The sequence below is a fragment of the Vanacampus margaritifer genome, chromosome 1, assembly GCF_051991255.1.
Source record: "Vanacampus margaritifer isolate UIUO_Vmar chromosome 1, RoL_Vmar_1.0, whole genome shotgun sequence".
Taxonomy (NCBI): Eukaryota; Metazoa; Chordata; class Actinopteri; order Syngnathiformes; family Syngnathidae; genus Vanacampus; species Vanacampus margaritifer.
This window is the reverse complement of record NC_135432.1, coordinates 63,761,634-63,789,415: the sequence shown is the minus strand read 5'-3', so window position 1 is coordinate 63,789,415 and position 27,782 is coordinate 63,761,634. Positions and strand designations below refer to the sequence as shown.

At 41.0% G+C, this 27,782-nt stretch overlaps 3 protein-coding genes and 1 long non-coding RNA gene across 11 annotated transcripts in view; 3 read left to right on the top strand and 1 right to left on the bottom strand.

The window, feature by feature from the left end:
- The window catches only part of pacs2 (phosphofurin acidic cluster sorting protein 2), a 35,846-nt gene extending 34,103 nt beyond the window's left edge, over positions 1-1,743 (top strand). For all 5 annotated transcript variants that reach the window (XM_077560110.1, XM_077560114.1, XM_077560112.1 and 2 more), the window contains one exon: positions 92-1,743. In XM_077560110.1, coding sequence (XP_077416236.1) covers positions 92-210 — 119 coding nt within the window. In that variant the 3' untranslated portion in view covers positions 211-1,743. The remainder of the gene's footprint in view (positions 1-91) is intronic.
- Positions 1,744-2,559: 816 nt separating this feature from the next.
- On the top strand, positions 2,560-9,968 carry dcaf5 (ddb1 and cul4 associated factor 5). The gene is made up of 9 exons (XM_077560108.1): positions 2,560-2,953; positions 3,689-3,832; positions 4,849-4,885; positions 4,962-5,101; positions 5,188-5,317; positions 5,913-6,126; positions 6,822-6,888; positions 6,973-7,094; positions 8,043-9,968. The coding sequence occupies exons 1-9, from the start codon at positions 2,746-2,748 to the stop codon at positions 9,159-9,161; spliced, it is 2,181 nt and encodes a 726-aa protein (XP_077416234.1). The 5' UTR covers positions 2,560-2,745; the 3' UTR covers positions 9,162-9,968.
- On the bottom strand, positions 9,643-14,924 carry LOC144047538 (uncharacterized). Its single transcript, XR_013293111.1, has 2 exons — positions 14,777-14,924; positions 9,643-12,161 (listed from the first exon to the last, which is right to left on the bottom strand). It is a non-coding gene; the product is annotated as an uncharacterized LOC144047538 (long non-coding RNA).
- Positions 13,950-27,782, top strand: part of actn1 (actinin, alpha 1) — a 40,147-nt gene continuing 26,314 nt past the window's right edge. For 2 of the 4 annotated variants that reach the window (XM_077560107.1, XM_077560104.1), the window contains exons 1-2: positions 13,950-14,139; positions 14,210-14,883. In XM_077560107.1, the coding sequence (XP_077416233.1) occupies positions 14,785-14,883 (99 nt within the window). In that variant the 5' untranslated portion in view covers positions 13,950-14,139; positions 14,210-14,784. The remainder of the gene's footprint in view (positions 14,140-14,209; positions 14,884-27,782) is intronic. The other 2 variants (XM_077560106.1, XM_077560105.1) reach the window with 2 other exon arrangements.

The window sequence follows — 27,782 nt, the reverse complement described above, 5'->3', positions numbered from 1 at the left end:
AAGTAGATTTTTTTTTAAATTTAATTTTATTTATACATTATTTGTGTCATAGCAGTGGAATGAGCAGTGCTATTTTTTGTTTGTGGGTCAGTGTCGATCGACGGCGTGGAATGGAACGACGTCAAGTTTTTCCAGCTGGCGGCGCAGTGGTCGTCGCACGTCAAACATTTCCCCATCGCCATCTTCGGCCATGCCAAAGGCCCCTACTAGGAACCCGCGCCCTCCTCTTCTTTGTGCCAACCCGTTTAACTGACATTATCATGTCATATGTGTCGTATTGTTATTTTTATTTTTTTTTAAATCCATGTTACAACCTTCCCCTCTGCGTTGTTATTGTTCTTTTTAGATACATAACACTAAATGCTAACTAGTCTAAAATGGACGCCGTCGTACTGAAAGCACACCCCGCGCATAAATGAACTCTTTGACTGCCAAAAACGTTAAATAACGTTTAGTAAAATCCTATGGAGGAGTGCCAAAGACGTTAAAAGACGTTTGTTTCAAAACAGAGGTGAAACTAACCATTTTCTATTGTTGATTACTGAAAAACGGAATAAGGTAGAAACAAACTTTTTTTTCTGATGAAAGATGAGAGTCCAATCGTTCATTTGGTAGTATGTGTGTTTCCATAGTCCAAACACATAATTTTCTGTGGACCTTGAAAGATCAGTCAAAATGCTTAAATCGGCTGGCACCCACGGCATCCCTTTTCTGAAAACGTCTGGCAGTCAAAGAGTTAAGGATATATATTTAAAAAAAAAAAAAGATGTTTTGAAAAGGAGATTTTGAAAGTATTTTTAAGTCGAGAAATGTTGGATGACACGTGCAATAGTAAAGGAGACATATTATGGAAAATGTACTTTTTAATGGCTTGTATACAAATAGTTTACCTACCTAGCCTACCTACCCATCAAATGGGAGATTAACCAAGTAAATGTTTAGTTATCTGCCAATTTCTGAAAACGTCTCTGTGAGTGATTCCCCACTGTGACGTTACAATTTTCATTGTAACAAAATCGGGGCTCCCCATTGGTCCAGCAGGATGAGGGTTGTTACACTAAATGAGACGGATCTGCTCCTCGGATGAGCCAATTTCTCCATGGCAACCTGCAGTGAAAATGTGTATATATATTTTTTTCTATCCTGGTATTTTAGCAAAAAGATGTCTCGGTCCTGTTATTAAGACACCTGGTAACGGTTTGAAATGGTAAGAAAACGCATAATATGTCTCCTTTAAAGCAAGCTAGTCTTACACAATGAATAGCACAATGTGAGCTACGAATTAAAAGTACAACATTAAAGTTAGGACTTTGACGCCCAGATGTCACATTGAAACACAGTTCGTGTGTGAGAGCGTGTGTGTGTGTTGACTGGATTCCGTTATGTAGATATCACGTAGACGTAAAATGTATCGCAGTAGCCACTTTGTAATATTGGTCCATCGTGTGTAAGACATACAAGGCGACTAATGTCATAGCAATTTTATCATATTTGCAGATTCTTGATAAGTGCCTACATTTGCTTCATCGTTACCAGTCAAAACATCCTGGTGCTGATTGTGCTTCAAGAACAACACGATGCACAGCATGATTGTACATGTGTCGTATATAAACACTAAATAAAGCCCGTTTTTCAACATTAGCTTTTATTTGGTTTATGTGGTCTTGCGTTTGAAAGCACTGTCATCCCCAAAACGTCTGTGTAATAAAACTACTACATACTAAAAACTTGATGTTGTGTCAATTTGTTGCTTTTTCTTGTGAAAACATTCACAAGATAACTTTCACCTTTCTTATGCATATATTGGCGTGATATTATGTGTTTAAAGCCTCCGGTTCATGGCATATATCGTGCTAGCTACCTGTTAGCTTGCAAGCTAACGGGCTTTCGATGTTTCCTTCTTGCTAAATAATGTCCCAGGCTAGCACTGTTCTGTTTCCACAGTAAATATGCATTTTCAGCTAACTGTACACCGTACTAGTAGAAATGGGCCTAGAAGGCTAGCGATATTGAGTTAAGAATGAAAGTTCAAGTTCAAGTTGGTGGGGAGGCGGGACTTATGCTGGATGCCCATGTGCGTCACTGGGCACCATTTTAACTACATTAATGTTTTAAGCCCCCAAATATCAAGAAAAGTGAAAAATAAAACACACTGTTTAATGCTAGCTCAACACATTTGAGTATGACGTAGTTCTCAGTCTTTGTGCAAGTTTTCAGCAATTATCTCCATGTATTTGAAAACATATATTTAAATTCACTTAATAGAGTCTTTAACTAAAATTATTTAATAATAATAAATATCTAATGATAATATTTCACTAAAACGACTGAATAATAACTTCAATTATTGAATAATGATGGGAAAAAAACAATTTCACTAAATGATTTACTAAAAATAAAATGATTTTCATTTTTTTTCCGAAAACGATTAATTCATAATACGTAAAATGTTTTTAAGATAATAGTGAATAGCCTTATATATATAAAGAAAAATGTAATATAATAATTGTATAATTATTTCACATCTTCACAGTAGTGTTGATGATGCTTCATCTGACAGGCAGGGGGAGACGGACGTGTGGGTCCTCCACTCCAGCGACCCGAGTAGGAAGCCTTTCCTCGGACTTGCCATCCCTCGACAGCCTCCGCCACAACAATGAGCACCGCGCCGGGCTACGGGCGTCACGGGTCGGCCAGCAGATGAGCAACGAGCACGGAGCCTGCTAGTCACTCAGTACCACCGCCATGAAAGAACTAAAGGGATGCGGTATGCGCTCGTCGGTGGGCTTTCTGTCCCGCCGCGGGTTGACGGGGCAGTCGCTGATGAAGGACGAGTTCCAGCGGCGCAGGCTGGCCGGCTGCACCAGCCTGTACAAGAAGGACATGCTGGGACACTTCGGCTGCGTCAACGCCATCGAGTTCTCCAACAACGGTGGCGAGTGGCTGGTGTCCGGTGTGTAACCCACCCCCCGAGCTAACTTTGCTAGCATAGAAAGGAAAGGGGCTGCTTCGTAGTGCTAGATAGCTTAGCGTGCTAAGCTAACTAGCTGCCTAGCACGCTCCGCTTTCTCAAGTGTTCTCGTTAGCTTAGCTTTTCTAACATCAAAACATTAGCTTCACAAGCCACGGCGGACGGTGGCCGTTTGTCAGCCCGGCCGGGTGAAGCTCCTGAAGCGGCCCCAGGGTGCTCACGGAGCCGCCCACTTAGCCCGCCATTCTGTCTCCACTAGCATAATATTGTTTTGACGTGGCTAAAAATAGTCGTAATGGGCCTCCTGGTAGCATGACAGCCATGTCATCTTTTGTGAATCGTCTAAGCCTGTTTTCTGGTTTATGAAGACTGGTCAAAGTCGATGATTCGATTCCTGTATTAAGTACAAGTAGAAAAAGTTCAGTCTGAACTCCGTACCTTATTTACAGAGTAGGTAAAAAGTAGTACGTGTACTTGTGTATTAACACTGTTCAAAGTAGAATTGGCTAAAATAAGGGGAAAAAAATTAAATAAAATGTATGTTCCAGATTAGACTGAGAATTTCTTAACGCCAGACGCTGATGGTTTTTAGGCAACACATTCACCACAAATATGTCGCCGATATCAAATCATTCTCTTAAACAAGGCCATGAATTGGAAATACCTCACTTGTCTGAATCTTTTGCGTCATGGAGTTGTTGTTTTAAATGTCCACAGGTGGAGACGACCGCCGGGTGCTCTTGTGGCACATGGAAGAAGCCCTCCACGCTCGCTCCAAGCCACTCAAGCTGAAGGGAGAACATCTGTCCAACATCTTCTGCCTTGCCTTTGACAGCAGCAACACGAAGGTCTTCTCTGGAGGTAATGTGCACCCCAGCAGCCCCTTTCACACGACCAGGAGAAGGTTTTCTTGCATTTGTTCCCTTGTTATTTCTTCTAAATTCACACTCAACATCGTCATTGAATTATCCGAATTTGTGACAATATATTGCGTCAGTACAAATGTGTATTAACTCTTTGACTGCCAGATGAACAAAATAATTATTAATTTGATAATTGATTAGTTGTCAATCAATTAATTATTGCACCTCCAATCTTAACTCTTTGACTGCCAGACGTTTTTAGAAAAGAGATGCCGTGGGTGCCAGCCGATTTTAAGCATTTTGACTGATCTTTCAAGGTCCATAGAAAATTATGTGTTTGGACTATGGAAACACACATACTACCAAAACAAGATTGGACTCTCATCTTCCATCAGAAAAAAAAGTTTGTTTCTACCTTATTCCGTTTTTGAGTAATCAACAATAGAAAATGGTTAGTTTCACCTGTTTTAAAAAAAAACGTCTTTTAACGTCTTTGGCACTCCTCCATAGGATTTTACGAAACGTTATTTAACGTTTTTGGCAGTCAAAGAGATAATTGTGCATTTCCTGCACTGTCAATTTGCAATCTCTTATTTTTAAGAAAGGGATGGAAATTTAAACTTTTTTTTTTTTATCCAATTAATCACCAGGCTGCATAAAAATCTTCCCATGATAATTTACTGCGCACTCTCTCACAGATCACAAAACACCCTCGCAGTTTTTGTTACATTTTAAAAACGTGACTGTTTTGTTTTGGCAAACTCAAAATGACTTCCTGGTTGTCTTTGAAGCAGAGATAGCAATAAAATTCAGCTTCATGGAGCATTACACAATTTTTCAATGTATTTGTACATGTTAGACTTATAGTAGGACTCAAAAGTATATTTTGCAAACAATTATCGGCTTACTTATCAATTACTGACATTGACACTTTCTAAATTATTGGTTTATCGTTATCGGTTGAAAAAAAATAGCATTATTGTGCATCCCTTGTTTCTGTTTGCTTTGGAACAGGAAACGACGAGCAGGTGATTCTTCACGATGTGGAGCGGTACGTAGCATTAGCATTTTAGCCCAATAGCTCATCAGGAAAACAAAATAATTGTTTATTGTTGTTGTTGTTCCAGGCGAGAGACGCTCAACGTGTTCCTGCACATCGACGCCGTGTACAGCCTCTCAGTCAGCCCGGTAAACGACAACGTCTTCGCCAGCTCGTCGGACGACGGCCGCGTCCTCATTTGGGATACCCGAGAGCCGCCGCATGGAGGTATCGCGTGATCTATCTGCCGCGGCCCGTTCAGGGCAGTCGGGCCTGTAACGTGTATTTTAATATAATTTCTTTCCCGTCTCCAGAACCGTTCTGCCTGGCCAATTACCCGTCAGCCTTTCACAGCGTGATGTTCAACCCGGTGGAGCCCCGACTGCTCGCCACCGCCAACTCCAAGGAAGGCGTCGGGCTGTGGGACATCCGCAAGCCGCGCAGGTTAGAACGCCATGGTTTGAAGCATTTGGGCAAATTCCTCCTTTCAATCACAATTATCTTCAGGGCCTCACAAACAGTTGAAACTTGTAAATGTAGGTTTAACTAAGACGAGTTCATCATTATTTGAGTATCTAAGCTATGCTAGCAAACTGTACCTCATGAAGTGTCCACCAGGTGGCACTGTCTCTATTTCATGCGCGTTTCAGATGACAGTTTTCCTGCTACAAGGTGTGAAATGTGTTATGTTATTATCAGAGCTATTGTCATAACAATAATTGTCCAAGACATGTTTTAAAAATTTTGAAAAACAAGAAAAAAAACCATCAAATTCTGGGAACGAGAGTGAGATTTTTTTGGGTCATTTTATGTTAGCAATAAAATCTGGTGGATTTACCTTAATTGAGCTCAAGATTAATCTGAAAGCTATTCCTTTTCGGGATTCATTTTTACAAAAATGTAGTTGGCCCACTGTAGTTCCCGGATTTTCCCCATAATGTATCCCTATCCACTGCAATTCCATTCAAATTCTGAAGAAGAAAAACAAATCCTTGACGTCCCCATGACGCAGTGTCCCACGAATCTATGTTGTTGTCAGTACGCTGCTGCGCTACGGCGGCAGCATGTCGCTGCAGAGCGCCATGAGCGTGCGCTTCAACAGCACGGGCACGCAGCTGCTGGCGCTGCGCCGCCGCCTGCCGCCCGTCCTCTACGAGCTGCACTCGCGCCTGCCCAGCTACCAGTTCGACAACCAGGGCTACTTCAATTACTGCACCATGAAAAGCTGCTGCTTCGCCGGCGACTGCGATCAGGTGGGTCGGCACGCTTGGTTCCAACTTCAAATTATATGCCATTTAAAAAAAAAAAATGACTTCAATAGTTAACTCACGATTAATTGCAAATTTTATATGTGTTCTAAATGTACAATATTTTTTTCTTCTAAGTTTCATAGTCTTGTCAACTTTAAAGTGGGGAAAAATTTTAAACTAATTGAAATATGGCTGCATCTTTTAGTCATTGATATAGTAATTTCATAATTCTGCATAAAATTGAGTTAAAAAGATGTACTGTAAAAACGTGTGATATTGATTTGTGTTGAGATCATTTATCTGCCACTAGATGGCATAATTGCATTCGTAACACATTGGTGACAGCTCAGCGCATTTTTCTTTTCATATTAAGAGCTATCTAATCTTTAACATGAAGTAACTTGTGAAATCCTGCACATTTTTAAAATTATAAAATACTACTTGACCCGACTCTCCACAATTATATGCATTATTATTATTATTACATTTATTATTGCTAAATTTGGACGTGGACATGTCTGCTGCGTTGCAACTGGAATTCCCCCAGTACATGCTTTACAAGTAAGGGATTAATCGCACCTTAAAAAAAAAAATTGTGGCGTCAAAGGAATAAAAAAAAAAAAAAAAAAACTGATTTACATCTATCTGCACTTTAATATCCTGACACGTCTTCGGTCTTCCCTTGTGTTTGACCTCAGTACATCCTTTCCGGCTCGGATGACTTTAACCTTTACATGTGGAAAATCCCCAAGGATCCTGACACGGGTGAGTTCTTTTTACTTTTTTTTCTTTTTTTGTTTTGTTTATGCAGGAAAACAAAGTGTTTTGCTGCTACCTTTTGCTTTTCAGGAGGTCGGGTGGTGAACGGGGCGTTCATGGTCCTCAAGGGCCACCGCTCCATCGTCAACCAGGTGCGCTTCAACCCGCACACGTACATGATCTGCTCCTCTGGGGTGGAAAAAGTCATCAAGGTGGGTAAAGATTTTTGTTAACCAGAAAAGGGCATAAAGTCAACCCCATAAAATTTTTTACAATAATATGTAGCCCTACTAATATATGGTATTCTGGTTGATAGTGTGTTAAAGCTACTGAATAGAATATTCCATTTTTGAATCGCTACTGCCACCTGCTGGCGAAAAATGAAACTGCAATACCGTTCTTCACATACGCTCCACGCACATTACGTCACATCCGCAGACAGGGCGCCGGGAAATTCTAACCCGATTCCAGTCTGAAAACTATTGGGCATAGGCTTGCAGGAGTACCCATTGTGAACAGCTAAGGTGTTTATCTACTAATTAGAAGGCATAAATAGTCAAATAAAAAGCTTACTGTAAATTTATTTTTGGGGGGAAAAGTTCCATATTGCAGCTTTAATATATAGAATATGAATTAAGAAGCAAAATCCAGCTGTTTTTATCCATCTCAGGGGGCGGCCATTTTGCCGCTTGTTGTCGACTGAAGAGGACATCAATGTTGCTCAGGTAACAACCAATCACAGCCCAGCTACAGAAAACAGGTGAGCTGTGATTGTGTCACCTGTTTTCTGAAGCTGAGCTGTGATTGGTTATTACCTGAGACATGTGCAACATTGATGTTATCTTCAGTCGACAGCAAGTGGCAAAATGGCCGCCCTCTGATATTGGATTTTGCTTCATAACTCATATTCCACAAATGTAATATTAATCAGAATGTCATGTGTAGACTAGTGAGGTCACATAACATATTATCAAGAAATGTTTAAAGTTGATCACTTAAAAAAAAAAAAAAAGGTGAATTGATTGCGACAAATTCATTTATTTACAATATAATAATTTTCTCTACCTGTAATAGAAAAGTAGTAAGTGTTATTTTTACGCCAGCATCCTGGCACTTGCGGCGCCGATTTTCAAATGCTGGTTGTTGACTGCGTGCGTCAGGTGTGGAGTCCTTACCAGCAGCCCGACAGCCTGGGCGACCTGGACGGCTGCGTGGAGGACACGTGCCGCAGCCTGTACACGCACGAGGAGTACATCAACCTGGTGCTGAACAGCGGCAGCGGCCTGTCGCACGATTACGTCAGCCAGTCCATCCAGGAGGACCCGCGCATGATGGCCTTCTTCGACTCACTGGTGCGGCGCGAATTAGAGGGCTGGAGTTCGGACTCGGACTCGGACCTGAGCGAGGACGCCATCATGCAGCTGCACGCCCGCGGCCGCCGTACCACCCGCGCTACCACGGCTGCGGCGGCGGCGGCAGCAGCGGCGGCGGCAGGCGAAGGTGTGGCCGAAGCAGAAGTCGGAGCTGATGACTCTGATAATTCCAGCTCGGGAGGGATAAGACGGATCAGCCGGCCGCCGTCGGGCTTTTCCAACGACGACTCCGATTCGGACAGTGAGTTCTGGCTGGACCCGATGCCGCGCCCTCGCTCGCCGAGCCCGCGCGACTACGCCACCTTTTCCATCCCCTCGTCCACATCGCCCTCGCTGCCCGCCGGCGCCTCCAGTTCCTCGGCCAGCGCCTCCAGCTCCAGCAGCGAGGACGAGGAGCGGCGCAGCGCCGTGCGGCGGCGCAACGTGACCAGGCGGCAACGCATGCGCGTGGCGTCGCGCGCCAGCGAGTGGCCCGACTCCACCGGGCAGGCGCTCTTCTCCGCCGTTGACTCTTGTAGCTACCCTTCCATCGCCGTCCACGACTTGACGTCCTCGGAGGAGTCGGAGTCGGAACGCGGCGCCGGGAAACAGCGTCTCAGCTTGTCGGATTTGGTGTGCGGCAGCCCGGTGATGTCGCCCCAGACTCAGGAGGACGTCAGCCAGCCAGCGACGGGACGCCACGGCAGGACTGAGGCCATCTCGGACGACGGAGACGGGGAGGCGGGGGGGAACGGGCGCCACCGAGACGCCACCGCTGACAGACAGCCGCAGGACGAGGCTGATGGCGTTGCGGAGGCAGCGGACACGAGGACGGGAGAAAGGCTAAAAGTCTCCACGCAGAAGCGGACTCATGCGGGATCGGAAGAGGGTGAGTGTGGCTCCTCAGAGAAGAAGCTCAAAACATAGTCGCCGCTTTTGTTTCCAGTCGGCATTTCCTTTGTTTGAAAGTCATGTGACTTAAAAAAAAAAAAAGGCAGGGAGTGAAGTAGAACACACACGGTGTTTTTTTGGTATGATTCACTAATCATTTAGCTGTTGTTTTTATTTAACAATATTGCTTTGGGGCCATCTGATGACATGCTAAAATTAGTTGAGGAGCTACATTTAGACAAGTGGTCATTTAATGCCATCTTGTGGCATCTATAGGTAATTGCAGTACAATAAAAAAAAATTGAAGGGGAGCAATCAATAACTCGGATTAGCGAAAATCTGCGAGTAATTGCAGCCCCTCCCCAAAAAGGGTTGTGATTGCCTATAGATGTGACAAAACTGCGGCAAGGCACTACTTTTCTCTAAATGGAACTCCCTGACTTATTTTGACAGTTTCCTGGCCCCAAGATAATGCAAAAATAATGTTTTTTAAATTTTTTATTTATTTAAAAAAAAATTTATATACTTTGGCCTAAGCGCTAACACAGTTGATAAATAACAAAATAAAATAAAAAAGAACTAGGCAGTGATTAGGGATAGGGAATGAGTTAATGATTCTAAGCATTGACATATTGTTTTCAGTACCAGGAAGTAAAGTTGTTGATCTGGACATGAACTGACTTGCCATTTTTTAAAAAGTGTTTGACGCCAAGCGTCCACTTTTTTTTTTTTTTTGTCTTGAGAGGCGCCGAAAAAAGAATGCGTTTGTGTTTATACCGCTACAAGTCGGACATGTTGTTTTCTGTCAATAAAAAGGCTGGTTTATTCTCCAGCCCAAACTCCCCCTTTGACTTGGTTGTCCTTGGATCACAGGGAAATTATCTTTTCCTGCTCTTCCTTCAAACCTGCTTTTTATTCATGCAACCTTTTTTATTTGCTTCCTTTTTTCCTTCACATGAGTTTTTCTTGTTTCCTTCCTTCCCACCTATCTACTTTCCTTCCTTCTTTCCTACCTACCTTCTCTTAGAAACAAATGTTATGTCGCCTTTGTTCTTTGCTTAAATAAACTTTCTGCCTTTTTTTCGGGAACCTGTCCAATTATGCTTTAAAATCCAATTTCTTTGTCTAGACTGAAATAATTTGTGGTATTCAAATGAAGGCATTTTATTTTAGCGCAACCATTAAAACATGGCAATAAAGATGTCATATTTACCAAAAAATGAACAATATTTGAAGCATTTCCCTTCCATCCCAGATTCTGAGTTTGCGGTCCCACTACTTTTTTTTATCATTATTATTGTTAGACATTTTAATTACTGGTATGTTGTTCTGCCTTGTGTACAGTATATTTTGCGTGTAGTTCCAGTTTCCACCACTGGAGGACAGCACACTATTATATTTCGCATTACATTCGAAAGAAGTGTGGAAAACAAGAAGTGCTTCAAGATCAGCCTAATTTGGAGAATTATCTGCAGGAAATGGACATCCTTGATTTCAACCTCATGACTCCTCTGGGACGCTCATTTATGCTCGCGCACCCGAGGCGTGTTTACACTCGGCGCTTGACAATTCAAAAGCTCTTATATATTTTATTTTTTCTACATTTGTCACAGTTTTTTTTCTATTGTTTTTATGTATACTTTTTTTTGTATTTTTCTTCTTAAATGTGTTTAATATTTTACATATTTTTAATAGTTCGCCCTCCTACATTTGAAACTTGACTGCACTTGTAAAGTTTTTATTGGTTGTCTACATTAGTTTTTGACATTAGTTTTGGCATATATCCAGGAAAGGTAAACTGGTTGTACATGCTCGCCGTGGTGGGAAACGCCCTCTCTGCCTGGCCACGTTCACACAACTATGAGGCTTGATTGCATTGGGTGAAACACTCAGTCATAGTAGCAATAATAATAATAATAATAATACATGGCCACCACCCATTGCTGATTTAGTGCAATGCTAGAGCAAAACCTTTTTTCCAAATTCCGCTCGTGTTTTCACCCAAATCAACTGTGTATTCATATTGTTTATATTATGATCTAATATTTTTGTGATATATTTTTTTTTAACTAATAATTTTCCTCAAAGTTTTGCACTTTGTTTTAAATTACTTCCTCATGTTTTTGAATTATTTTGTAGATTTTATTTGAATGATTGTAGCTTTTTTTGGTCTAATATATTAACTCATTCACTGCCATCGACGGCTATAGACGTGAAAAATTCATTTGGACTATTTCTATTAGTTTAACATTTTTCCCACTTTAGTTAACAATAGTATGAATACCTAGATTTTTTTTTATTGTATTAGAACAGTTATAAAATTTGTGATTAATCGTGACTTAACTAGTGCAGTCATGCGATTAATTACGATTAAAAATTGGAATCGCCTGACGCACCTAATTTTTAATAATCTTTTCCAAAAAAAAGCTTATTTAGTATTAATTTAATAATTTCACTAGTTAACTCACGATTAATCACAAATTTTATATCAGTTCTAAATGTACAAAAAAAAAATCTAGGCTTTCATACTCTTAACAAAAAATGGGATTTTTTTTTTTTAACTAATAGTTCCAATTAATTTTTGACGTCTATTGCTGTCAATGGCAGTGAATTAATGTATTTTTTTTTGTACATTATTGTTTTGATGACAACACTGATAACCGTGATCATTGTGCTCATTACTTAAATATGCGATATACTTTCATAGCATTTAATCTCTTCATGGCCAGTCTTCTTTTAGTAGGCACTTGACTCTGCCAGCTCATATATTTACACGAGGACTGTCCGACTGGCTTCGTTTGACCACAAACGCATCACAGTACAAGTCAATGGGATCATCATCCCATACAAGGCCAAGCGTTCCTCTTCTCAACATGACTGGAATACCTTGGGAAGCTGCCAGTGAGCTCAGCACCAGCGGCGGTGGCGGTTCTTCACATGACCTGACTTTGCCGTCGTCCATGTCCTTGGAATTCCGTGGATGAGAAAGAAGACGATGTCATCACAGTGTCCAAACCGGATTTGCAGAACTTGATGCTAAAGAGTAGGTTGATGTGGTTAAGACACTTTTTTTTTTTTTAATACAATGAGACCTCCAAATATTACTAAAGCATTTTCTTTTCTTTTTTTTTCTATCGATTTTTTTGAATCGCAATTATCCTGCCAGGCGTTATAGGACAGACAAGACATATACTGCTACTCAGTGTCCTCATAGATCATCAGTGCAGCGCTAATATGAGTTGCTCTTTGCAGAGGATAAAGAATGTACCAGAGCTGAACGAAACAATTGCGATTGTGATTTAATATGCAATTTCCTTTTTTCAAGGTCCTCTTTTCATATAATTAAAACAAAAAAACAAGCAATGAATTAATCTGTATTACAAAAAGCAATATATTTTTTTTGATAAGTAAATATTTTGGTATTTTATTTCATTTTCGCCTTTCAAATATTACTAAGAATGTATTTTTTCTTACATTTTTTTTCCTGTAATATTTGTGGATTTTTAAATCTAAAGGTTTGATTGTGACTAATATGTATTTTTTTTTAAATTCCACGCACACATTGCGTACGTAACAAAGTGTATGCCTGTCTTGCAACAGTCTATCCGTGACATCACTTTCCCAAACATTCATCTCATCCCCTTTGGAAGTTTATCCATATATGGAAGAGCGCTCCGACTCTGACTACGACTGACTGGGGCTCTCCCCGCCTCACCTCAGTGAGGAAAAGGAGGAGGAGGAAGAAGAAGAGGAAGACGAGTTACCTTACAAGGCAGAGAAACCTGCACACTGTCTGACTTGACACTGACTCACCTTTGCTTCTATAGGCAATGTGTGTGTGCTATCAAAAATAACCTAAAAAGACTTGAGTGTGAGCGAAACAACCTTGGTTTAAAAACCTCATTTAAAACCCCAACCTTGACTTAAAACCCTAAAGGCGGCTTGAAAACACTCATTTAAATCCCTACGCTTGACTTCAAAACCCAATTTCAAACCCTACCCCTGAATGAGACAAAGCAACACAAAACGACTTAGTAAGGTATTTCTGGCGTATGTATAGCTGGTAATGGCTCGAACATTCCTGGCAAACTATTCCCCGACTGGGTGTGTTGACGTCTCATCTTAACAAGTCGGCCCCAAATCTCACACGAGTGTACAAGTGGGGTGACGTCCGGTAACCATAAACACAGGATGTACCTTATGTAAGGTATGGGATGTACTGTGTTAAAAATCTTATACTAGCAGGTGAGCTTGTTTTCAGCTACAAAAGCATTATTATATAGTAGTCTAATTATATTTTAAATGAATGAGTAGTAAATGTATTTGTCATTGATGAATTGACTATTGCTAATTGCTAATGCAGCACAGTGTGAGCCGCACCCAATGCTTTAGCAATGCTACGCAATATTTTACGCACAGCTGATATGATTCGCTAATCATGTATTTGCATACTTTTGATTGACAATGTCAATCAAAAGAGTGGAAGGTGTACATCTGGTCTGCTCATTCGGATGTTCCGGTCACCTTGTTTTTAATAAGCATATTGTAATACGCTCGTAGGGCTAAGTTATTAAAGAAATAATTATTAATCACGATTATTTTTGATTGATATTGAAATCCCGATTAATAAACATGATTGATTCAGAAATAATTTGAAAGATCAACCAGGACATAAATGAGTAGCAAAGCAAAAATAATAATAATACAGTATATTAAAAAGAAAATATGCATGTGTTGACCTCTTAGGGGCAGTGTGGTGCCATGCAGTCATGAAGTACACACATGAGTAGAAGAAGAAAGTTTTGATTGCGCTTTAAATCGTTTTCCACAGATTACGAAGAATATATGCCTTTGAGTATTATGTAATATTGAGTATTATTTCTATTAGCCTGTCAAAAAGACTTTACAGTGCCATTTGAGACCCTAAACTAGACTTGGAACTCGCATTGTAAATTTCAATATCTAGCTTGAAACCGTGCTTTAGCATGTGCACCTTGCACATGTACCCAATGAAGTGAGTATTTCGCCATAATTTAATTTCCGATCGCTCGTTTAATAAACTAACATCTTTCACCGTATTTCAGCTCACCAGGCAGCAAAGTTGCCGTGGGTGTCCTGTTACAAATCCGTCTCACCTTCTGCTACATTTAAATCACACTTGTTTTAGGCTAATTAGCCTCAAGTCGCCCGTCAATCACACTTGGAAGTCAAGCATGGGCGGGAAATCTGCCGCAAGCCTGATGGATGACAGCTGAGTCGACCAATCAGAGTCAAGCAGGGCGGGCTTGCATCCCCGTGGCGTCCAATCAGCTTTCCTTTGCTTTGGCCATCGATGTCATTCGTCTGTTGCAAAGTTTTTTTCCCCCTGTCTCTCTCTCTTTTTTCTGTGCCGACCTGCCTCCCTCTGAACGAAGCCTCCCTCGGGGGAACCACAGCGCAGAGGAACAAGAGTTTAGCAGAGAGAGAGAGAAAGAGCGAGGGGGAAGCCGGAGGCGGACCGTCGAATCTTTCCCCCTAACACACACTCGCCGTCTTGAGGAGGAGGAGGAGGAGAAGAAGCAGCGGGCTGAGGAGAGGCAGCCGGCGGACGCACACAAACCCACAAGGGAAGAGAAGCCGAGACAGACAGAAGCTGTTTGGCGCTCGCTCACCTCACGCTATGGATTCTTACGACGACGAGCAGGTCTACATGCAGCAGGAGGACGACTGGGACCGGGACATGCTCCTGGACCCCGCCTGGGAGAAGCAGCAGCGAAAGGTGAGGAGCTCCCAGTCCCTCATTTCCGGGTTTACAGACGCACCCCCGCCAAACTCTTCTTCGTTTTCTTTATCTTCTTTTTAAGTCCCACTTCTTCATTTTCTTCTTCTCCGTCACCCTGACTAGAAACATTAATTTGATACCCTGATTTAAAACTCTAATTTGAAACCCCAACCCTGTCTTGAAACCCCGTTTTGACACCTTAATGCTGTTTTGAAAACCCAACCCTTGTTTGAATCCTCAAATCTGGCTTGAAACCCTCATTTGAAACCCCAACCATGGCTTGAACCCCCAAACTCTGATTTGAAACCCAAAACGTGTTTCCCAACCCTACTTTGAAACCCTAACTTTGGCTTCAAACAATTAATTTCAAACCCTAAACCAGACTTGAAACCTCAACCTTGGCTTCAAGTCTTGATTTGAATACCTAACCAACTCTCTCTTGCTCCTATTTTTAAAGCCTTACTTTGTCTTGAAACCCAATCCCAGGCTCAAAACCCTAAATTAAATCCCTAACCCTTGTTATCAACATCAACCGTAATTTGAAACCCTTCTTTGATTAACCAAACTCAGCTTGAAACTAGGTATTAAAATAAATAAATTTTAATATTCATCTTCTGTTTTAATTCTTCCTAGTAAGTCACATTGTCCCATCACTGGTGAGCTATTTTTAGAACAGACCCCCCCCCCCCCCCCTTGGCTACTCATGTTGTCCTTGGGGCCAACTAGTAACCCCTGACACCATTCAATTTTCTTCGGACAATGCACATAATAATCAACTGAGCAACAAGGCTTGCTGCCTCCCGCAAGAGAAAAAAAGTTAATTGGAGGCAATTAACTTTTGCAGCTCTTTTACTCAACACTGCAAGCAGCCAATCATGTTGTGCTCTGCTTCTGTTCCCTTCAAAAAAGAAAATAGCTCATTCCAAGTGTTAGCTGCTATTAAAACCATTTCTACTTCAAACGCTAACTTGAAATGCCACTTTTAAATTCTAACCCTTGTAATAAACCCTAAATCTGGTTTCAAATCCTAATTTATGCTATCTTGAAACCTTAATTTCAAACCTTAACCTGAAACCAAAAACTTTCGTCGAAGCTCTGACTCTCATCTGTTGTTGTAATTTTGAAGTCTTGAAAGAGCGTACGCCTGCTGTCAGTCACGATTTGTGTCTATGGATTGCAACGGGTGAGACGATTTCCTGAAAATGGCAGTCAGTCAAAATGCGGAGTCTGGTTCTAATGGCCACTTCAACCTGAATACAACGTACCAAAAATTTAGAAAATTGGATGAGTTTTTTGTATTAGAGAAATGTGCTTTTTGGGCAATGTTTTTGTGTGATGTTGCCTGAAAATCTGTTTTTAAAAAACACCACCACCAAAAAAAAAAATCTATAATAATACATAATGGTCATATAGGATGAAATACAGAGGGGTTCTCCAAGTTAACTCATTAAAATACCCGTCATTTGCTCTAAAAACTATACTGCAAACAAAACATTATTTATCAGACAAGCAATCATGTACTTAAATATTTTTGAAAATCCGACAAATATGTCAGCCATTTGTCATGTTGTCACTCCAAAGTGCGATACGTGAGCGCCTTCTAGTGGTACATAAACGAAACACTGCTCAAGTATTGTTCGGTTGCATGTCTTTACGTTTACAGCCGATATTTAACAACTGTTTGAGAACGTCAGTTTTTATTTAAAGTTGATCGAGCAGTATATTTCAATTAATCATTTCAGTAGTTAAAAAAAAAAAGTTCCTCTATTTAAGTAATGGTGTGTGCATAATGTTCCAGTGGATTACAAGATGTGTGAGTGTGTTGGGTACTGAAACAAGGACTCTAAAAGGGGGGTTCAAGTGTTACACTGGTGCACCTTTTCCATGCAACAGATGTCAGCCATGTGCTTGGCTTCATTAAGTGAACAATTGCACCCCCCCCCCCTTCTCCTTCCAAAAAGCTTGTCATCCACTGCATGATGAGACATGGATTAGCAAAAGCGCCCCTTCTATCCTTGATTTAATTTGCAGGAGGGGGGTGATGGGATTATACTTGACTGTGACTTTACCCCCCTCGAACCGCCCTTCTCAACCCACCATGCTGCACACACTACCTTTTACCCTCTCCTCCCACTTTATTAAAAAAAAAAAAAAAAACACAGTGAAGAAAAAGCCATGTGGAATCTGAGCAAGCGCTGCGGTTTGGGCCGGGCTTGCGTTGGGAGCGAGCGTGCCCAAAAATGGTAATAATCTCGCCCCTCTCGCCGCTTGCTGCTGCGGCTGCTGCTGTTGGAAAAAGTTTTTCAAACACCCCCCCCTCCAACGCCACCCCCTCCATCCAGTTTCTTCTTGCTTCTGGTTTCCTGCGTGATGTCATCCAACTGCTGCTACCGGGGAGAAGTACAGAGACGTCCTCAGGTGTCTCCTCTATGAAACCCCAATCCTGCCTTGAAACGCTAATATTAACAAACCGAACCTTTGCTTCAAACCCTAATCCTGGTTTGAAACCCGAATTTGAAACCTTCGGCTTGGTTTGAAACACTAACCATAGCTTTTTAAACCTAGCTTGAAACGCTAACCTTGATTTGGAACACTAACCCTAATTTGAAACCCTAATTCCCGCCTACAACCTCTCCGTCTATATTTTTCTTGCTCCTGGTTGCATGCATGATGTCATCAACTCGTGCTACTAGGGAGAAGCACGGCGATATAGCTCAGCAACGTTGTCAGGTGTGAAGTGCAGTCTGGACACTGTCAGGAAAAGTACTTTTGAAAAAAAGCAGCCGGCCCACATAGTTGTAACCTCATAAATGTTTAATTCATGTTCCTGAACTCGCAGGCTATTACTTACAGCCTCCTGGCAGCTGTGCACCTTCTCAGAGGTCCATGGTTGGAGTGGGGGGGGACGTGGAGGCGGAACGACAACTTCATTAATACCTCAGCTCATGAGTTCTCGGACGATTTATTTGTTTTTATAAGCTGCTGTAAATTGGAGGGAAAAAAATGGCGGATTTAAGCGCTGACTTGCGAGCGCAAACTTGAGATGCAAATCAACTCGCCTAATCAATTCTTGAAAAATAAGAGGCCTCAAGCTGCTTATTGCCACTCCCAGTTGAAGTTTACTGTCAAACGAAACATTAAACAATGAATTACACGGGTGTGTATTTAAAACAATCAAGAAAGGCTGCGCTAGCTTAATGTAAGCCAATGACATGCTAACGATTAGCATCAATAGCATTGATGTTGGCATTTTGAGAAAAAAAAAGTCCATCTTAATGAGTCACCGAAAGTAGTAAAAACATGAATACAGAAAAATGAAGAAGAGAATGAGCAAGGTACACCAAAAGGAGCAGCACAATGAATTGGATTGCAGCATAAAATCACGATGCACCAATAGTTTTATTCTTGTAGATTCTATTTCATTGTCATTACCTTAATATATTTTTTAAATAAAGTACAGTATTATAGAGTACCATTTTTACATTACAAAAATGTCATGTTTTTTTTGGGCGAGAGACTGGAACGGATTAACAGCAATTCCTTAATTTGACTGCAAATGAACGATTTGAGATACAGCACCAATGTTTTGAGTTACCAGCCTGGTCGCTGAATGAATTGAACTTGCACAGTATCTCAAGGTACAAACTGTATATTGTAGTAAAACTCCCAAGAAAGTTTGTCAGTTTGTTTGTCGATATTCTTGCTTGAGGCAGTCTTTTGGCAAATCATTGAACTTAAATAAAATTGTCATTGCTTTCACTGAGATGGTAGTTCAAATTCAAAACAAGTCCAGTACTGTGTTCTGAGCTTTTCCCACCTCCAGATACCCAAGATATCCGTAGGGAAAACATCACCTTGAGATGTGAGAGTGAAGCAAAACATGTAAAGTTTTAAGGTGGGGGGGTGGGGGGGGGGGTCTTGCTGGTACATGAACTGTTACTACAAGTGGCCTGTTATACCTTGATCACTTCTACGTTGCTTCATAAACTCCGGGGAGTTGTCCACAAACACGCAGAGGATATTTATCAAGTTAAACAACTCGGCTTCCTTTTTTTATAAAGTAGGCTTTCAAATCAAGTTGAGCTGTTGTCAAACGGTTTCAATGCAAAGGGTTTTGTCTGTGTTTGTGTCCTGGAGGCTTCACAAAACATGGGAATTCCATCTCATTAACTCGTTGACTGCCATTGACGACGAAAGACGTCAAAAATTCATGTGAACTATGAAAACCTAGATTTTTTTTTTATTGTACATTTATAACAGATATAAAAATGACCATGCCATTAATTACGATTAAATGCCCCTTATTTTTAATATTTTTTTTTAAAATTAGGCATGTCAGGCGATTCCAATTTTTAATTGTAATTAATCACATGACTTCACTAGTTAACTAACAATTAATCACAAATTAGATTTCTGTTCTAAATTGACAATATTTTTATTATATATTTATTATTACATATTCTTTATAAAATACTGTAATATAGATTTTTAAAGTAAAAAAAAAAATATATATATATATATATATATATATATATATCATTTACTGATAATCTAAGCAAAATTACGTTATCTGCCAATAGAACTGAAAAATTTGACTGGCCAAGATTTCCTAAAACAAATTAACACGGCTAACCTAAAAAAGAAAAACACACCCATGTCTTAATATACAGCACTAGTGAATTACATGTAAATAAATACCAAGTTTTTTTTACAAAATACTTTTAAGTAAGTGAAATATTTTTTTACACAAAAAGTGTAGCTAAGAAAAAATATCTTGACAAAGAACAAGTATTTAGATTTAATTTGCGGCATTCCATTTTTGTTAGTTTTAGCTTTTACAGTGTAGCGCTCGCATGCTCTGCTTTGTTAGCCATCGCGCTTCTTTGTCAAGCAGCAAGGCTACGCAAGGTGCATCATGGGAATGCAGAATGTAGGAATGTGATGACGGCGAGCGTTTCGCCGACCAGCCTTTTTTTTTTTTTTTTTTTTTTAAACCAGCAGCGAAACATGACAATCACTTGTATGCTTGCCATACCTAAAGTAAAAATTACGTCTGAATAATGTGGTTCTAAATCCCATAAAAGGCCTTTTTTTTTCGTTATTTACGTTATCGTACATGATACCAAAAAAAAAATCGGAATCAAAAGAGGCAGTGTGAAGTTTTTATTTTTATGTGTGAAATGGACCATAGCGACGCTAGAAATTTTCTGAACAAAAAGCTTCCGTTTTGCTTCCTTGTTGTCATTCATTAGCATCCGGAGCGGTTCTTCCCGTCCAGCCCCAAAAAATTGGATTTAGGCAAGACACTGCAGTGGAAACCCGCTATACACGGACGGGGAAAAAGGACCAAGCCAGCCTGCAAAGAGTGAAAATACGTGTATAATTAGTTGCCAATTGAAATGTACTCGGAAAAAAATAAAAAAATAAAATAAATAAAAATAAAAATGAAATGTACTCAGGGGGGCTATTTTCATTTTTTTTAACCACTGATTAAACATTCAATATTTTTCAAAGAAAAACAAAGCTAATATTTTTTTTTTAATAAAATAAAAAAAATATTTGAAAAATATCCGCGAATATGCAAATCCCTGAGTTCTGAAGCAGACTTATGAAAAGAGAAGTGCGGGAATTTTTTTTTGGGGGAATTCGTACGTTGCATTCCGAGCTTTGCGCAACCCTGTAACAACCCTGTGCAAGAAAACAAGTCACGGCGTGGCCCGCTCGTCCCCGAGGCAGAATGGAGAAATATGGCGACACTTAAATGGGAGCGACATGATGCAACAAATGCCAGAGTGAGCAAATCGGTGCGTGGATGTTATCTCTGTGCCGTCTTGCATGGTGAGCATGGGAATGTGGGTGTGGCCTGAAGGAGTTTTGGGGAGGTACAAAAAAAAAAAAAAGGAGGGGTGGGGGGATTGCGGCCTTAGAAGGACAAACCTGGACCAGAACTATCAAACCTGCAAAAAGCGCCTCGGGGGGGGGGGGGGGGGGTTGAGTAAGTGGCACAGTTGTTAGCGAGCCAAGGTGTGTGCGCGATTGTTTGTGGAACACAATGAGATGGAAATATGCGAGAGTGGCAACCTGATTGACTGCCTGAAGTGTCCCCGAAAACACCTGGCTGTGCAAAGACATTAAGATTCCGAGATACTTGCAAGCTCACGTTGGAACATGCATGGGAATCTAAACGTTGAGAGAGAAAAAACAAAAAAACACTCTTCTAAGTGTATTGTCCTGATCTGCGCAGCGATAATGTTTCAACTGATTTTGTGTATTTTGATGTGATGGCTGTTTTTTTTTCTTTACTGGGACTTGGATGGAAGTTTTGCATTTTGTTCGATTATTTAACCAAATGTGAACCAAGCCTTAAAAACCAGGGTATGTACCAAACTAGCCATTTTGGAAAGACCATTCCATTCCCAGTTGCAGGGGATTTGCATAACAAGATTCCTGCTTCTTGGTGTTGTGCTGCTCTTTCCATCCCCGACACAGTGTCAGGGTCGGAAGAATTCAGGAATTTAGTGTGGAGCAAGTAAATGACTCTCCTCCAGAAGAGCCTGAATACAAATTCTCCCTGGCTTCCAAATTTAGATGCAACCTCCCCGGCCCAGCGCGTACGTCATTAAAAGGTCATTAAAACAAGTTGGGTGCTTTGAATCTTAATAGCTCGGCGACTCCCCTTCTGCCGTTTGTTTGCGTTGAACTGAAGACAGTACATTTAAGCTAATGTAACCAATTCTTAAACTATGAGAGAGCGGTGAGAACCATACGCAACGATATCTCCGTCAACAATCCAGAAAATGCACATAAGAAGAAACGAGTAGAGGGAATAGAACAACCAGCTTCGGGTTGCTTCTGGATTGGTTTTAGGGATTTTTCATGACAGACCGGGAGTTCGTGATTGTAAATACTGAATGGGTGTGAATTGCGTAGTACCTGGCGATTCGATCCGTATCACGATTCGATTCGATGCCGATTAATCCCGATACAAAACTATAAATTGATTTTTGCGAATTTTTTTTTCTTCTTTTTTTTTTTTTTACTCAAATTTAGAAAATAATAATCAGTAAACTTGTACACTGTAAGATTTGTATGAAAATGTATTTATTTATCTGAAACTTCAGGCTTCTAACTGAGCATTTAACAAACAGGTTGCAGTCTGTTTCATGTTCGAACAGCCCTGAAATAAAATATTAAGGCTTAATGTTCCATTAATAGAATTATTATTCTTCCATGCTTAAAGTGTGAACCCAAACCCTAAGTAAGACGTTTTGTTGAATATTTCCATCCAAAAATTATTTAAAAAAATCGATCCGGCCGCATGTAGAATCAATTCGAGAATTGTGTACTGTAAGATGGCGATATATTGCCGAATCGACTTTTTTTTTTTTTTTAACACCCCAAGGTGTAACAATTACGATTCTCTGCCTGACTGTTTTTTTAGAGCAGATCACGTAAGGGATGTGTTAAGCAAAATTCTTAATCCACTTCACACCATAGGGAAATAATCGTTCCTAATCTTTCAGAGACTTCCGATAATTGGGCTGATTGTTGGTATACGTGTACCCTGCTGGATTGGCTCTTGTTCCATTTCAAGTTACACAATAATGGAGTCCGGGGGCTTCGGCCAAATCCACGTTGACCGAACATGAAGATTTGCGATGGAAAATATTGAAGAGGTTTAACATGAAAGATTGGCGTTTTCCTAGCATATCTGGGGAGGGGGGGAAAAAAATCCCTCAAGAAACCACATACCTTTGGCTAATCATTCATAATAATCATTTACAGTCATCCAATTAATCGGGACTGATTTTGATTTGCAAGGGAGCAAAAATTTGTAATAATGCGTCGGATTTATATAGCGCTTTTCTAGACACTCAAAGACGCTTTACAATGGAATGTATACATTATTCACGCACTCGCACATTCTGGTGGCAATAAATGGAGACAAGCTGGCTGACGGAAGCGTGGCTGCCAATGTGCGCCTACGGCCCCTCCGACCACCACCAAACATTCGTGTAGCACTGAAGGCAATGTGCGTGCAGTGCCTTGCCCAAGGACACAACGACACCCAGAACCACGGCCCGGAGTAGTGTAAATGTTGACTAGCGGTTAGCAACGTAGCATTTATAATTATCTTCCCTCAACGTATTGTGAGCAGATCGGGGAGTAAAAATCCCCCGACGCGTCCCACACCGCAGAATAATTGAGACCGGATAATTGAGACTTTGTTGACTTTGATCGCAAGGACTTGGAAAATTCTCAAATTGGGTCCAACTGTCACTATGAGTGTACACGACAGGCAGTTTTGGCGCATTTTTTCTGTGGAGCAGCAAGTGTGTGGGAGCACCACGTACTTATGAGTTACGTGTGTTCCACAACATATGATCCAAGGAGTGCGTTCTACTCAGCACGTTTCCAAGGAATCCTCCCCCCACACGCACGCAGGGAAGCTGTGGTAGTCATGGAGCTTCCCTCGGCTCATGCGGTAGCAGCTGGGGTGCGAGTTGTAAACAGATAAGCAGGTAAAAAAAAAAAAAAAGGCAGGGAAGCCGAGCCCGACACACCTTTTTGCATTCAGTAGCAGTTATGCGAGAGCGTGTGTGTGTGTGTGGTATGGGCGGAGCTTCGAGGAAGAGCAGGTTTTCAGGTCCCTTCTTTTGTTCACTTGTCAAGGCACCGTCAATTATTGATCTTAGATGCTATCCCTTGACTGTCCAGACGCCATTTTAGCTCAGTTAATTGGTCGCTTGTTGTGTTGCTGCAAGCTACGGTCACCAAATTTCTGCTGACGGTTATCGGCGGCATCCGTGGAATCGAAATAGTCACGCCGGCGTCCAAAAGTTAAACTCTTAATCGAGTTTGCAACTCCATAATATAAAGCTAGCATTAGCATTCTAAATAAGTCGACATTTTCAATGCTTAGCCACGACTGCTACATTTGTGGCATTACTTATTTGTGATAGAGTGTTATTATTATTATTTTTTTCTTCTTCTTCTTCTGGAGAGTGAGTGAGAGAGAGAGAGAGTATTATTATAACACTAAATGTATTGGTTTGAAGTTTTATTTTTGGAGGGCGGAATGTGCAATCAATTAAGAGGCGATAAACGTCAAAACGTCAAGCTGAAATCTTATCCCTAATTGTCATCAACTGGGGGATGATCATTTGAAATATTTGTTTCTCGAAATAGTGCAAGCTAACAGGTTGGCGCAAGACTGCGGGGGGGCGGGGTTGTGCCGATGACCTGCTATGAGTGTGCGACTGTGTGTGCTCCTCCTTGGCCACGCCTTTAGTCGCTGATAGAATATTCTTCCTCGTCTCCTTCTATTTTATATTCAAAACTATTCAAAAAATATTTGATGGCCCAGCTTTTTTTTGTTCCTAATGTTTATTATGGCTCAAATATTTTTGCACTCTCCAAATTATTGTGTGTGTGTTTTTTTTGTGTGTGTTTATTGTTCAAATCTAAAAAGTTTTGTTTTTATCTGGGGAATAAAAGACAAAAATGCGTTTTTTTCTTCATGTTTTGGTCAGGCAGAAAAACTCAAAAGTAATAAATTCAGGGTTAGGGTTAGGCGCCCCCAAGGCGGTTAAAGATGATTCTATTCCTGGTTGCAATATAGGCAGTGTCACCCTCCCCCAAGGCTCAAACGTAATGTCCCTGCATAAGGACACATCATCTCAGAAGACCACTACAAGGACAGGACAAGCATTATTAAAACACAATCGAGTTTCATCTGCATCAGCTTCCTCATCCATTTCCTTCCACTTTGTGTCTCCTGAAAAAAAAAGTGCAAGTGAGTGAACGAACGAACGAACGAACGAGCGAGCGGCTGAGTGGGCGTCGGCCGGTGCGCGAGGGAAAGTTATTTGCTGACATTTCGCCCGAGCGTGTCGAAATTGCCCCTGCAGCCTTATCGGGAATAGCGACGCGTCAGCTCTGTTTGCTCTCTGAGTAAACACACCACCGACAGGTCGCATTCATGCCGCAGACTGGACAGGCGATGTTTTAAGTCACATTTTCATACGACATAATAACTGTCAAATGTGTAAGTCGGAAGGAAAAAAAAAAAAAAAACGTAACCAATGTACAATATCGTAAAACTATCCATCCATTCCTTTCCTATATTGCGTGTCCACATTACGGTCACGGGTGATTAATAAGAACATATCCCAACAGACTTTGACAGGTTTGAACCCAGACTCAGATCCCACAGAGAATGCATTTTGCACCTGCAAGTGCACCTCTGGTCGCCGTCATGCTAGCGCTTAGCCATTTTGCTATTTACTGTACGTCAGCATCTTTAGTTTAGGCGCTTATTATCCAATTTCCTATTTTATGGTTCTCATCACAATGTTTACTGGTAACGCGTTTGCGGTAGCATCGCCCAAAGAAACAAATCTATAAAAAAAAGCCCGTGATAAACTGAAATCTAGTAATATTGACATTATGGAATTCATGTTCATGACTCTGGGTTTTGACTTCTCTTCTTCTCTGGTCGGTTACATGCTAGCTGTTAGCCGTTTTCATTTGGCTAGCTGCTATCACACGCCCCGATTCTGCGTCGGTGCCGTTTTTTTAAAGAGCAACGACCTTGAAAAAACACAGGGGAAAAAAACACATTTTCTATCTCTGTCCAGTGTTTTTTTTTTTACGCTTCCGTGGCCCGAGGCCGTTTGTTCGTATTTTCCAAGCCGGTATTGAATGTGTGAATTTCATTCAGCGGCAGTTATTATTGATCAGACTGGGCGATGGAGTGGATCCCCCCTGCAGGCTTTTTTTTTTTTTTGCGCCAACTGTGCCGACTGTCTGTCTACACTCCATCCCCCCCCCGCCCGTGGTTGTTTATGTCCGACTTGACCCATTTTGTGACAGTAAATGGTACTATCAAGTTCAACTGTGGTGTTGTACATGCATCTGTAATATTTGTTACAGCAGGCAAGATGAAAAACATAATTAATTAGGGGGGGGGTGAGTCTTTGAATGTCTCACGATTGGATTCCGATTTTTGGGTGTGCGATTCAGAAGCTATTTTCGATTTAATATCTTCGCTTCAATCTATAGATGTGCAAGGGAATTGTAATGATCTACTCCAGTCTGACTCGCTAATGCTAATTAGCGCGCTACTCGCGGCACTTTTATCACTCAAAAGAATGGTTCCATGCTGGAAAAAAAACAAACTTTTATTGTAATAACATGATCGTGACTTTTTTTCCTTATAGTCTCTAATGTGGCTACAACGTAACAGTGTATTAGACCGCGTGGAACCACACTGCCCCTCAGTGGCCAAACCGGGTACAACATGAACAGCGCTCCAAATAAAGGCATACACAGACAGTATAAAATAATTTAAATAAAATCGATTTTGGGACATTTAAAATCGATTCTGAATCGTACTAAATGAGAATCGATTTTTTTGGGCACACCCCTAATAATTATGCTGTCACACTCCGTATTAGACACCTAATGAAGTTTACCTGCTTGTCTCAATTCTGGTTGACTACATTTGGTGCCCAAAAGTTTCACCTACAAACAAAACGCCGCATGATGCGTAAAGTACACAAGCGTTCACCAGACACAGTGATGGGAAGTATCATAGCTTCAGTAGTCATGAGTCAGCTGGCGCTCGCCGCTTTGTGCCCAAGCAAGCATTTTTTTTTTTTTTTACTCCACTGCTGACCGTCACCTGACTCAGCCACAAGCGGCTCCTCCACAAAGGAGGCTTTCAGCGCGCTTACTGTACTTACCGCTCTACATTCGAGAACGCCGGCGCTGTGCCGCGATGAATGCAGCGTCCTCGCATTACCTCAGACACAACACTGCGCTCACGCTGCGGAAGGTCCACAGTTTTATTGCCCTTGCTGTGTAAATGTTGTGTGAAGTTGCTCGGCGATGAGAGAGCAACGTGGTTGAAGTCAACGAGCAGTACGAGCGCGCCGGGAAATTGTAATCCCGCCATGATGTCATGTATGACGTCGCATTGGCTGCCAGAGTTTAAATTTGAATATAAACAAAACAACAAGGAAACAGCCATTAGTTCGTCCATTGGCAAGTGACATAGATACGGAAGGAGTGGTTCAAATCTACTAAATTATAAAAAAAATATTATTTTTTTTAGAGTATTTTTTTTTAGTGTAAAATATATATATATTTTTAGAGTAAAGAAAAAAAATATATATATATTTTTAGAGTAAAAAAAAATATATATATATATATATATATATATATATATATATATATATATATATATATATATATATATATATATATATATATAATTTTTTTTTTTTTTAGAGTAAAAAAAATATATATATATAAAATGAAGAGAAGGTTAGTAGACTCCAATACCTTTTAAAAATTAATAGATCATGTCTCTAGACTTTTGTCCAGTTAGTGTACGGTCCATCTTACTCTCGCCCTCATAGATAAAAAGGGGAGGGGCCAGGGGAAGCTCTGTCCAACGACCAAAGGCTCATCATTCACCCACTTCTCTTGTCTCCTTCCTTTAAAGCACACCAGAGGACACACAAACACACACATGGATTTCCAGGGTGTGTGTGTGTGCGTGTGTGCGTGTGTCCAAGGCAACCGCGGGAGGAAGTGTGTTTCCCTGCGGCTCGTAAGCGTGATGAAGTGCGTCAGTCTCTCAGGTGCAGCATCCATTGACGCAGACACTTGGAGTGCAAAAGTGCCAAATCAGCACAATCTTGCCATTAGGCTTATGCATCTCCTTGGCTGCGGCTCCCGCGACGCGCGTTTGTGTGTGTGTGAAGTGCAATTGTGTTGCATGGGCCAACAGACTGACAAAAGGGAGGGGGCTGCTTTTGTAAGCGGTGCACTATTTGCCGTGGCGTCGCTATAATGCATATTCATACGTGTGTGCGTGTAGCGTGACA